We start from the raw sequence: 10,909 nt of genomic DNA, 5'->3' as shown, positions 1-10,909 counted from the left end.
GAGATGCGACTCTTAAATATTAAAAAGACGCCGAGGATTCCTCCCGCAACTTTCACTTCATGTGGAAATGACAGAAAACAAAAAGAAAAAGAGAAACTTTACACAACCAGTAGAGTGAAGGCTGAACTAAAAAGAATGGACGTAGCTACCAACCAAACCAGGAAGTTCGTATGTAGAAAAAACAACAGAAACAGACTAAGAAGCAGAGAAGAAGAAGCGTCATCCGCCTTCAAACGTCCTCCAAGATCAGTTCTGCTGTTTTTAGTTGACATTATTGAAGATTTTTCCGTTTAAAGATGCAGTTTTCGTGGACTGAACATGAGTCCCGACGTGGAAATCCATTTATTTGTGATAAAAAGACCCCCAAAAAACAAGAAAAGAAATCTTCTGGTTCCAAAACTTGTTTGGCACAAGCGTCCGTCGCGTTGTTAAGAAGAACAAGGATCTTCCAGAATTTACCCAATTTCGTTTCTTTAAGGCAGCTTAGTTTCGTACGGAGACGCGACGCCGTTCTTTTGGTAAATCTGCTCCTCCGCGGTCGGAAACGAGGTCGACTCCTCGTCCGGTTTTAACGGGACGGCGGGAGTTCGGTGGTTTTCGGTTGCTGCCGTTTGGCGGTGGCGTGGTTTGGGGTTTTCTAGTCCAGCGGTTTGCCGCCGTCTCCTTTCTGGTCCAGCCGGCTCTTGCTGCTCTTCACCATGTAGATGAAGTAGGTCAGCGTCTCCTTCTCGTTCACCGGGATGTTCCTGAAGTGGCGACTCACCGTCTGCGGAGGGAAACATTCAGCTCGGTTCGGTGAAACAGCAACAGACGGCCAGGTAAAGGAGGAAAAATAAAACCTACGGTGGCATATTGAGGCTGTAAACTCGACAAAAATGATCCAAAATACATAAAAAGTCTGGATGGAGATTCCCTAAGGTCGAATTTAATTGTTATTTTTGCTTTTATGTGTGTTATTCTCTGTTTTACATCAATATTCTGTTCTATTTTAGTGACTATTGACTTTAAATCAGGGGTGTCAAACTCTTCTTAGTTCAGGTTAATTCCACATTCAGTCCAGTTTGATCTCCAGTAAAATCAAACCTCTAAATAACCACAACTCCACATTTTTCCTTTGCTTTAGTGCAGAAAGTCCATTCTGAAAATGTTCATGTTTAAAGTCACACAAAAAACAACAAAAACAAGAAAATATTACAAAAATGAGACAAAAAATTAGACAAACGACACGAAACAAAACAAAAAGAGACAAAAAATTAGCTAAAAACGTTACAAAGCGACAAAAAACGAGACGGAAAACTACACAAATGACAAACGAGACCAAAAGTGACAAAAGCGAGAAACAAAACAACAAAAAAGTAGACAAACGCCACAAGTGAGACAAAAAAAACACAAAACGACACAAGCGAGACACAAAACAATGAATAACGCAAAACACAACATGACAAAAATAACACAAAAAACACAAATGAGATAAAAAGGAAACATGACAAAAACATGAGGAAAGACGAAAGTCAGACAAAAATGAACAATCTAGTATTTTACTTTCTGATCCAAACAACTTGTCATGGTCTAGAAATGATTTTAAATTCATAGTTTAACTAATTTACAATCTGCAGTTAATGTCTTCTCTGGAATTTTTATACTTTACAAAGTTGTCCCGCGGGCCGCATGTTGGACACCCCTGCTTTAAATCATCGCTGTTTTCATGATTTGGTGAAGTTTAGTTGATGTTTTCCTCTTTTAAAAACATTCATTGAAATGCTTGAAGACAACAGCTGGAATCAGAAACTCAGCTCTTTTACCTTCATACTAAGAATATCTCCAGATGTACAGCTCCTTTAAATACATCAAGATCAGGTAAAGTGTGTTTTTCATGGACTTCTTGCATCATTTCTGAGCCCAAACTAGACAGATGACATGTTAGAAGGAGAAACACATCTGAGTTCTGCTAAAAACTGACCCCAGATCAGGACAGATTCAGGGATATATTGAGTCTTCTTGACAACTACTCAGCAGAAACTCCAAGAACTCAGCTTCTGTTCACCAGGAAATAGAAAAAGTCCCAATGAACCTGCACATTGTTGCATTTCTATTTCTGTGTAAGTCCAGGCTTTAAAAACAAGCTAGCAGATATTAATCGATGATCTTTACGGCTGTCGGTACGTATACTCTAGAACTTTCTACAGAGGATGTTCTGCTTTGAAGTCCATAGAGGAGGAGCTTAGACAAATCTGAAGCAACTCAGTTTTTATCCATGATAACTTTAGTTTTATGAATAATATCAGAGTTACAGGTCCTTGTAGTACATCTGCAGGGGTCTGATCTGAGTTTTTTTCCACCATTTCTGATCCTCAGAACTTCATCAGTCCAGCAGATAGAACCATGACATTTAGGAGGAAAAACACATCTGAGTTCAGTTTTACATCCATCCAGGTGTTACAGTCTGAACACTAAATCTGGTTTCTGTTCATTTTCTCAATCCAATGTTAAAAATATAGACTATAAAGTCGTTTCCCCTCAGAATAAATCCAGTCTGTAGATGATTCTGGTTTGTCCTTCCATCATCTCTAATAGTTGTGACCAACTACCTACCAACATGCTGATATGAACCTGAAAGTTTACCCACAATCACCTTTTTAAAGTTTTCTCTGGTGAATTATCAGAAACAGAAACACATCCAGGAAACCAAAGATTGTTTCTATGACTCAGACATTAAACTGTTCACACTAGGATACATCCCATAATACTGATGATCACAGTTGGTTATAGAGGAAATGAACAGAAACCAGATTTACTGTTTAGATTGTGACACCTGGATGGATTAAGTTGTTTTGTTCTTCATTGTTATTGTTGTCATTTTGCGTAAAATTTCAGTTGTTTTGCATCTTTTTGTGTTTATTTTGCATCAGTTTTTGTTGTTTTCTGTCATATTTTTAGTGATTTTGAGTCTCATTTTTGTTGTTCTTGTCCGTTTTTTGTCGTTTTGTGTTCATCTTTGTCATTTTTTGTCTCCATTCTGTGATTTTCCATCAGTTTTGTGTTGTTCTGTTTGTCTTTGGGACAGTTTTTTTCTCACTGTGGTCATTTTGTTTGTCGTTTTAGTCATTTAGAGTCTCATTTCTCTTGTTTTGTGTCTAGATTTGAACATTTTGTGTTGCATTTTGATTGTTTCAGGTGTCTCTGTAACTCTGATAATATTCATAAAACTAAAGTTACTGTGGTTCAGATTTGTCTGAGCTGATCCTCTGGTTTGGGCAGAAACTGGGCAGCTGTAACTGGTTGTGGGGCTGCTGACTGGTGCGTTATTAACGATGTGGGAGCTCATTAACTGGAGGGTCTGAAGCCGACTGAAAGCCGGAGGAAACGTCCGCCTCACAGCCCACTTCTCCTCCAGTAACTCCCACCGCTGAGTCCGCACACAGAAGGCGTCTGTCGGGACGGAGGCGGAGTCGGCGGCATCAAGACCACCTGTCCGCTCGGCAAATTACTCTAACGAGCTTCCCCCCGACCAATTAGTGAGGAGTGGGAGCAGCGACACCACGTATATCACCGTAAACGAGCAGAGAGGCCGGACTGCAGTAATGAGACGCACTTCCAGGAGGACGTGTCCACAGAAATCCCTACAGAGCGACTCACAGCGACCCTTTGGAAGGTTCACACAGGTTTTACATGTTCTAGGAGGCAAAAAAGCAGGAGGTTTAATAAAAATGTTGGAAATTTATGCTTTTTTTGTCCCCAATAATTGTGTAGAAGCAGGTCTTTTTGGTTATTCTTTTGGAAGTTTTAACCAGAAATTGACAATTTTACATGAGTCCACTTCTAAAACTCCAGCCTTTAAATGTAAATTTTGGAAATTTATTGTTTTTTAATCCCTAATAATTGTGCAAAAGTAGGTGTTTTTTTTCTCGCAAGTTTTAACTTTGTTAACATATAAATGTTGGAAGTGTATTTTTTTTGTCCCCATTGTGCAGAAGCAGGTCTTTTGTTTTTTTTGGTAACCATTGGTGATAATTGGTTGATTATTGCCAATCGAGACGTATTGATAACCGATATTTGGAAGAGAAAAACATTTAATCTGACATATTAACAGCTTGAATCTGTCATTCATGGCTAGCCTTACTACCACCGGAGGTCAGAGCGTCATGTGATGCTACGACTTTCTGTTTACTGATCGATCGGTTAGATCAATAACACTTTGTCGCCTGCAGTTTTATCGGTTATTGTTCTGTTTTATTAATCTATAACTTTTTAAAAATCACTTTTATTGTCCCAAATCTTAAAGCTAAAATGCTGAACTTAGAAAATCTACTTCACTCACTTTGTAACCTGCAGAACAATCATGGCTTTAATTCATTTAATTTTATTTTACCTCCTGCTTTTAGTTCATTGTTTTTAAAAGCATCTATTAAACTAATGGTGTATTGACATCCAGGTTCCTTATTTCTGTCTTCTATTTTCATTTAGAGATGTTTTGGTGATAATATTAACTTTCTAAACACACTGATGGGTAAAACAACACATTCAAACACAAACATCCATGATTAATTGATGGTATTTGAGTACTTGCTGAATCATACCTCTGCCAGCTGGGCCTTGTTGAGGCCGGGTCGGGTCTGCAGCTTGTAGTGTCTCTTGTAGCGCCTCAACGTGTTCACCTGCAGCTGGAAAAGGTCCACCTGAGAACAGAAGCAGCGACTCGGTGACTCCTTCAGACGGGGAATAAAACTCCAACACGTTTCGGTGAATTACACAAGACTCCCGGCGGCCCCTGCCTCTTTTTCAGCTTTTAGAGGAGATGAAACTTTAATGATTTTCCGCTGAGAAACTGGGTCACTGCAGCAAGGAAAGCAGCTAAACACGGGGCAAAGGTACAGTTCTTAAAAGATAGGAAAACTATTCTTGATATCTTAAAGGCGGTAAACTAAAAACCAAAAAAAAAAACAAAAGCAACCTGCTGCCCTCTTCTAACTGATGCCTACAAACAATAAAAAAACACATCAGAGCTCCTCCAGGTTGCAAATTCCACCATCTAATATGTCCTGAAGAAAAGCCAGATCAAGGTATTTAACGCAATGTCAAGAAGAACAAGAAAACGGTAGATTTTAAGGCGAAGAGATCTAATTAAGAACCTCGACATGTCTGCAGAGGAGCTGCAGGAAGTTTCAAAAGTTTACATGGAAGAATCACAACAAGAAGTCATTTTAGGAACAAAAAAGAGAAAAAAAAAGAAGCATATCTGGTGAAAAAGAATGCCTTGTTAACTGTTAAGAAGGCAAAAGTAGTATTCTGCAGCGCCGTTACAGTTTCACAGCTCTTTCATAAACACCACGTTCCTTTCTATTTGAGATAAGATTTGTATTTCAATGGATTTTTACTTCGATGTTTTTCATTTCTGAGAAAGAATATGTATTTTGTTTGGAAATTGTACATCCTCATTTGTAGGTTGCGGCAGAATTTACAAACCAAAGAAAAGACAAAAGCAGCAGTTTCTGTCATCACACCTCTAACCTGAATGCTCCTAAAATCTGTGGGTAATTCCTAAACTGTAGCTACAAGCATCAGGTAGAACATCTCAGGTGAACATTTCCAAATCAACAGTAGAACAGATCAGATGTAGCTGATAAACACTGACTGTATGTGGAACCCAAACGTCAACAGAACAGAACTTTGGCGTCTAAGAATCCACATGTTCTTACCTCTGGAACCTCCACGTCGTGATCTGGGGACTCTCCTCCATCGTCGCTGGTCTTCCTCTTTCTCTTGTTGCGGACGCTCTGGATGAAGTTCTTGTGGAAGTCGCAGATGTAGAGATGTCGAACCTACGAAGACACAACGGAGCATTGAACAGCAGGCCGACATGTACGCTGGTTCTCTTTAGAACCACAGCAACGATCATCATAAACCAGGACTCAAAATAACACCAGAGGTTCTCCTCTAATGGAGGTGAGTCTCAACATTTCTGGGAAGAAAACGTGCGATCCGTTAATGAAGGTGGAACTTCTAGTACCCGACATTCTGAGGATGCTTTTGAAAGCGTTCTTCCGTAAAGCAGTTCCACGATCCACATTCTCAAGGTAACTATTTTAGAGAACTTTAACCTGCATTTAATTACTAGAACATTTCAAGCATATTTCCAGAAATGTTCTTGTAAGGTTAAAAGTGAACCAAGAGAACGTTTCAACATTCTAAGAAAATATGAAGGATGGTTTCAGATCACGTTCCATGACACCAAATGAAGAACGTTCTCAAAACACTTTGAAGACGCTGTCAAGGTCTGAAACGACAGAACTTTCTCCATAAAATGTTCCAGTAATGTTAAATTTTAATATAGGTGGAACATTTGAACGACAAACCAAGCTAAACAGTGGTTGCTAAACGTTGTTCTTCAGATCATCTGACTTATCACACTAGTTCCAGCATTTTTGGAGAAAAAAAATTTTGCCAACAAACAGCAAAGATGCAGTAATAAACGCTCAGCTCATTCTTTGTGGGCAAAACCAGGAACGTGGACGTTAAAATAGAGCGCAGAGAGATTTACTGCAGCAGATTAAACATCCTCACATTCAGACAAGACACTGGATGTGACTGGAGCAAAGCTGAGGTCTATCGGGACCAGTGGTTACGAATGTTTGTGCATCCTGTACTTAAAAATATGAGGATAATATCGAGTAAATAAAGATATTAATAAGTGTTAGGGTTTAACGACAAGTCTAAAGTGTACCACCACAGTTGAAGTCAAAGAAATTATTAAAGTTCTCATGACAGCAAAAGTCAAAACCACCTATCAACCACAGACTAATCTGATTTAAAGCTAAAGGTTTGTTTACGTTGTCTTAGTTAAGTCGACATTTGCAATATCGGTCATAAAACATTTATAAAAACTAAATATTAAAGCTACATTGAGGTCTTCTGCTCAGTTACGGTATTTTCTGTAATGCTTTGAATGTGTTCTGTTGAGATGTGTGCATTTCCACAGATTCATCCTAACAAACAGAGCTGCAACGATCAGTCCAACAGCTGTCAGCTATTAAAGTAACGTCCACTGTTTGTGTGATTTTTAAAGAAAAAAGTAAATCTCTGAATACTCTGATTGCTGCATCTTAAATGTGAACATTTCCTGCTTTCTCTCCTCCTCTGTGACAGTAAACTGAGTATCTTGTACAGCATTATTATTATAAATATAGCTCAAATAATAAATTAAATTCAGGAACTATCCATACATTAAGAGATGTAATAAAAAAAGCCAATTAACTGATATTCAGGAATGTTTCAAGCAAAGAAAACTGCTGGATTCTTGCTAACTGCTCTCTTTTAAACCACTGTAACTTGATTTTTTGGGGTTTTTAACTGTTTATCAAACAATATAAGATGTTTTAAGATATCACTTTGGGCTCTGGGAAATGGTGACATAACAGACAAAACAAGTGTGGAGATAAAAAGAGTTAAAGATGAACTTTTAGTCGCTGATTTAATGCACCACGCTTCAAAAATACTGAACATAAACGGGAAAACTGTGACAGAAGCTGAAGACGAATGCTGCCAAACTGTCACTTAACTTTTAACCTGATATTTCGTGGCAGATGTGTCATGTTAAATCTGCATTACACAGTTTATGATCATCTACAGCTGCTTTTATTTGGTCCAAATACTCACAACATGCAGCTACACAGAACTTTGTCAGCTCTGATAGTAAAAATGTGTTTTTGTTGAAGTTCAACATGTCTTATAACCAAATAACTGTGAAGAGAAACATGTTTGCAGTGTATAGTGTATTTTAAATTGTATTTTGTGATACTTTCTTACTACTACAACACTGAAATTTCTCTTGTGGGATCAATAAAGTGTACTATCTATCTAATGTGCCCTATTTAGAGTGATTATTGGCTGTACTAAGCTATTGTTTCTGATGTTTAGCATACAAATGTTTCTTGTTTAGACTGTATCTTGAGTTACTGAAGAGTTTTATACAGAAATAGAACAGAAATTATCTCTTTTGGGATTAACCTACTGGCTGTAATCTTTAAACTTCAACTCTTAAGAATGAAACCAAAACATTTTGGTGCAATAATAACATTTCAGTCTTAATTTAGCAGTGTATAGTGTCTTTTAAAATTATGTTTTGTTATGTTTTTACTGCTGCAACATGGAAATTTCTCTTGTGGGATCAATAAAGTGTTCCATCTATCTAATCAGACATATTTAGAGTAACTATTGGCTGTACTAAGGTATTGTTTCTGATGTTTAGCCTATAAATGTTTTGATTTACTGAAGAGTTTTACATATAAATAGAACAGAAATCATGTCTTTAGGGATTAACCAACTGGCTACAATCTTTAAACTTCAACTCTCGAGAATGAAGCAAAAGCATTTTGATGCAACAATAACATTTCAGTCTAAGTTTAGGGGGTTAAACTGCTTTTTAATGAGTTGAACTGCTCCTGAAATGCGGTAAAAACAGATCGACTGGTTGTAAAATAATGTAGAGGCAAAAAGCTAACTGCTGTAACTTTTTTTTTGGCACAACACCAGCTTTGCCCGTCTTAAAACAGACGCTGTCAGTGACATTAAGTAACAGAAAAGCCTCCAGCCATTTTATGAGGAGCAGCGGAGGCGTGTTGGACAAAACTGTTGCAACGAGACAAACTGCTGCTGCAAAGTTGCTGCAGCCGGGCAGCTAGCGGCTAGCGCGGCGAGCGTTAGCCGCTAGCTGCCCGGTGCTAACGGCAGCCGGAGCTCTGAGTACCGGCACACAAGAGCCCCGTACACCTCTAAACGAAGAGCGGCAGGCAGGAGCTTCGTGTGTCGGTAATAACAGCAGCAGCCTTTTAAAAGCTTCACTTTTGTTTTCTTCCCCTCAACTGACGCTAACCGGCTAACTAGCATCAACTAGCATTAGCTGACAGCTGAGGAGTCCCGAGCAGCCCTCCCGGGAGGAACAACTTCCAGCCGTCACCCCGCACTCACAGCCACTGGTTTCGGCTTGGGAACAGAATAGAAAGGCTCTTACGCTCTTGTCGATGTCCAGCTTGAGCTTCTTCTGGGATATGCTCTTCTGGATCCTCTTGCTGAAGGAGGCGTTTCCAGCCGACCGGCCGCAGCGCTCCCCGTCCTCGATCAGGCAGCAGCTCTGTCCGTAGAACGGCGGAGCAGGCGGTCCGTCGTGGCTGTCCTCCTCCGTGCTGAACCCGTTCATCCTGGATCCTTTTCAACGACAGTCCGGACAATTAAAAAACTGTAAAAAAAAAAAAATAATAAGAAGGAAGCCGCAGAGTCTCTGGTTCACGCGTCGCCCTTTTGTGACAGACAATCCGGCACCGTTAGCGTTAGCAGGCTAGCCACCTCGGCTACGCAGCTAGTTAGCGAGCTAGCAGCCGCCCCTCGTTGCTCGATCCCGGCTTATTTCGGACCACGATCCCCCCGGGATGAAGACATAATTCCTGCGGAGCTCCTTCGGATTCACGCCGCGGCTAACGCTGGTTAGCTCCGGTGCTAACGGGAGACAGCAAGGTGGATGAGTTGCCGCTAATGGAGAAATTCCTTCGGTGGAGATCCGTCCCCGTAAACACCGGTAATTTCCCCGGAGCAACCTCATATGATTCCGAGCTTTTAGAAAAGCGACAACCGTCTGTAAAATATGAAGCAACTTTGAGGAAATCTCGCATTTAACAGTCCGCAGCTCAATAACCGCGGCACTCCGTCAGAGCAGCCTGTACAATGGAACATGCTCCGTGTGTGTGGCGGAAGCTACGATCCCGGACGGCGATTGGTCGATTTCGTACAAAGGCGGGCCTAAAGTGCAAAAGCTACATTCCCATTGGCTGTGAGAGGCACCCATCTTGTAGCGGTTTCTTCCTGGATCAGGCGGCGTCATATGTTTTCTACTTTGAATAGGAGTTAAATGTGGCGTTGCAGAGTTAAAGGGACTTTTAACGGCACCGCCAAGTCCCGAAATCAAATTTGCATCAGTTTTAATCAACCTCACTACAAATAGTGATTAATTTGAGTAAGTCTATCGCGTAATAAATAATCAAAATGTCCAATAATGAACGGGAAATCCACAGTTTACCAGTCTGACACTGTGAGGTTGGGCAACTCGTGATGCAGTCAGGAGTTTTGTCAATACGGTTAGTTTTTTAACACTTTCAGCAAACAGCAACCTTCAGGGAACTATTCAGGGAACTGTGTTTAGGTACAGTTTACCCTTTTAGCACTTTAAAGACTCTAACAAACACTACCCACTAAGGAACCTTCAGGGAACTATTTAGGGAACTGTGTACAGGCACAGTTAGTTTTCCACACTTTAAAGTGTCCCCAGCAAACAGTAAACTTTAGGGAACATTTATTGAACTGTGTTTTGTTGCTGTGTTACTTTTTTGTAGCACTTTAATGATTTCTCTGCAATCAGCAACCGTCAGGGTAAGTTGAAGGAACCTTTAGGGAACTGCGTTCAGTTACTTTTAATTTTTATTTATTTATTTATTTATTTATTTTTAGCACTTTAGAGACTCACAGTCAAACTGTAACCTTTAGGGAATTGATTAGGAGTCTGTGTTTGTTGCAATGACTTCATTTTAGCACTTTAAATACTCCCCAGCAATCACAAACCTTCAGGGAACCTCTAGTGAACTGTGTTTTGTTACCATAGATCTTTTTATTTTAACACTTTAGAGATTCCCAGTCAAACTGTAACCTTCAGGGAACTGATCAAGGAACTGTCTTTTGTTACATTTAGCTTTTCTCAGATTTAAATTAAAGACTCCAAATAAACTGTAGCCTTCAGGGAACCTTTAGGGAACTGATTAGGAGTCTGTGTTTGTTCCGGTTACTTCATTTTAGCAGTTTAAAAACTTCCCAGCAATAACAAACCTTCAGGGAACCTCTAGGGAACTGTGTTTTGTTACTGTCAGTT

The 10,909-nt window shown here is 39.8% G+C and overlaps 1 protein-coding gene across 1 annotated transcript; it reads right to left on the bottom strand.

The window, feature by feature from the left end:
* Window positions 1–489: 489 nt before the first annotated feature.
* Window positions 490–9,732, bottom strand: sap30l (sap30-like). The gene is made up of 4 exons (XM_023270704.3): window positions 9,008–9,732; window positions 5,697–5,819; window positions 4,578–4,676; window positions 490–766 (listed from the first exon to the last, which is right to left on the bottom strand). Exons 1-4 carry the CDS (start codon window positions 9,191–9,193, stop codon window positions 638–640), a joined length of 537 nt encoding a protein of 178 aa, XP_023126472.1. The 5' UTR covers window positions 9,194–9,732; the 3' UTR covers window positions 490–637.
* Between the last annotated feature and the right edge of the window lie 1,177 nt (window positions 9,733–10,909).

The sequence above is a fragment of the Amphiprion ocellaris genome, chromosome 14 (assembly GCF_022539595.1).
Source record: "Amphiprion ocellaris isolate individual 3 ecotype Okinawa chromosome 14, ASM2253959v1, whole genome shotgun sequence".
In the NCBI taxonomy this organism is placed as follows: Eukaryota; Metazoa; Chordata; class Actinopteri; family Pomacentridae; genus Amphiprion; species Amphiprion ocellaris.
The sequence above is the reverse complement of the archived record's forward strand: the minus strand, read 5'-3'. Positions and strand labels throughout refer to the sequence as shown.

Bases quoted from the DNA above. Each gene is read 5' to 3' on its own strand.
- sap30l (XM_023270704.3), bottom strand. From the start codon at position 9,193: ATGAACGGGTTCAGCACGGAGGAGGACAGCCACGACGGACCGCCTGCT. The intron at 4,677-5,696 runs GTAAGAACATGT...TTCTGTTCTCAG, and splicing joins ACGACGTGGAGGTTCCAGAG to GTGGACCTTTTCCAGCTGCA. The intron at 767-4,577 runs GTATGATTCAGC...TTCCCTCCGCAG, and splicing joins ACAAGGCCCAGCTGGCAGAG to ACGGTGAGTCGCCACTTCAG.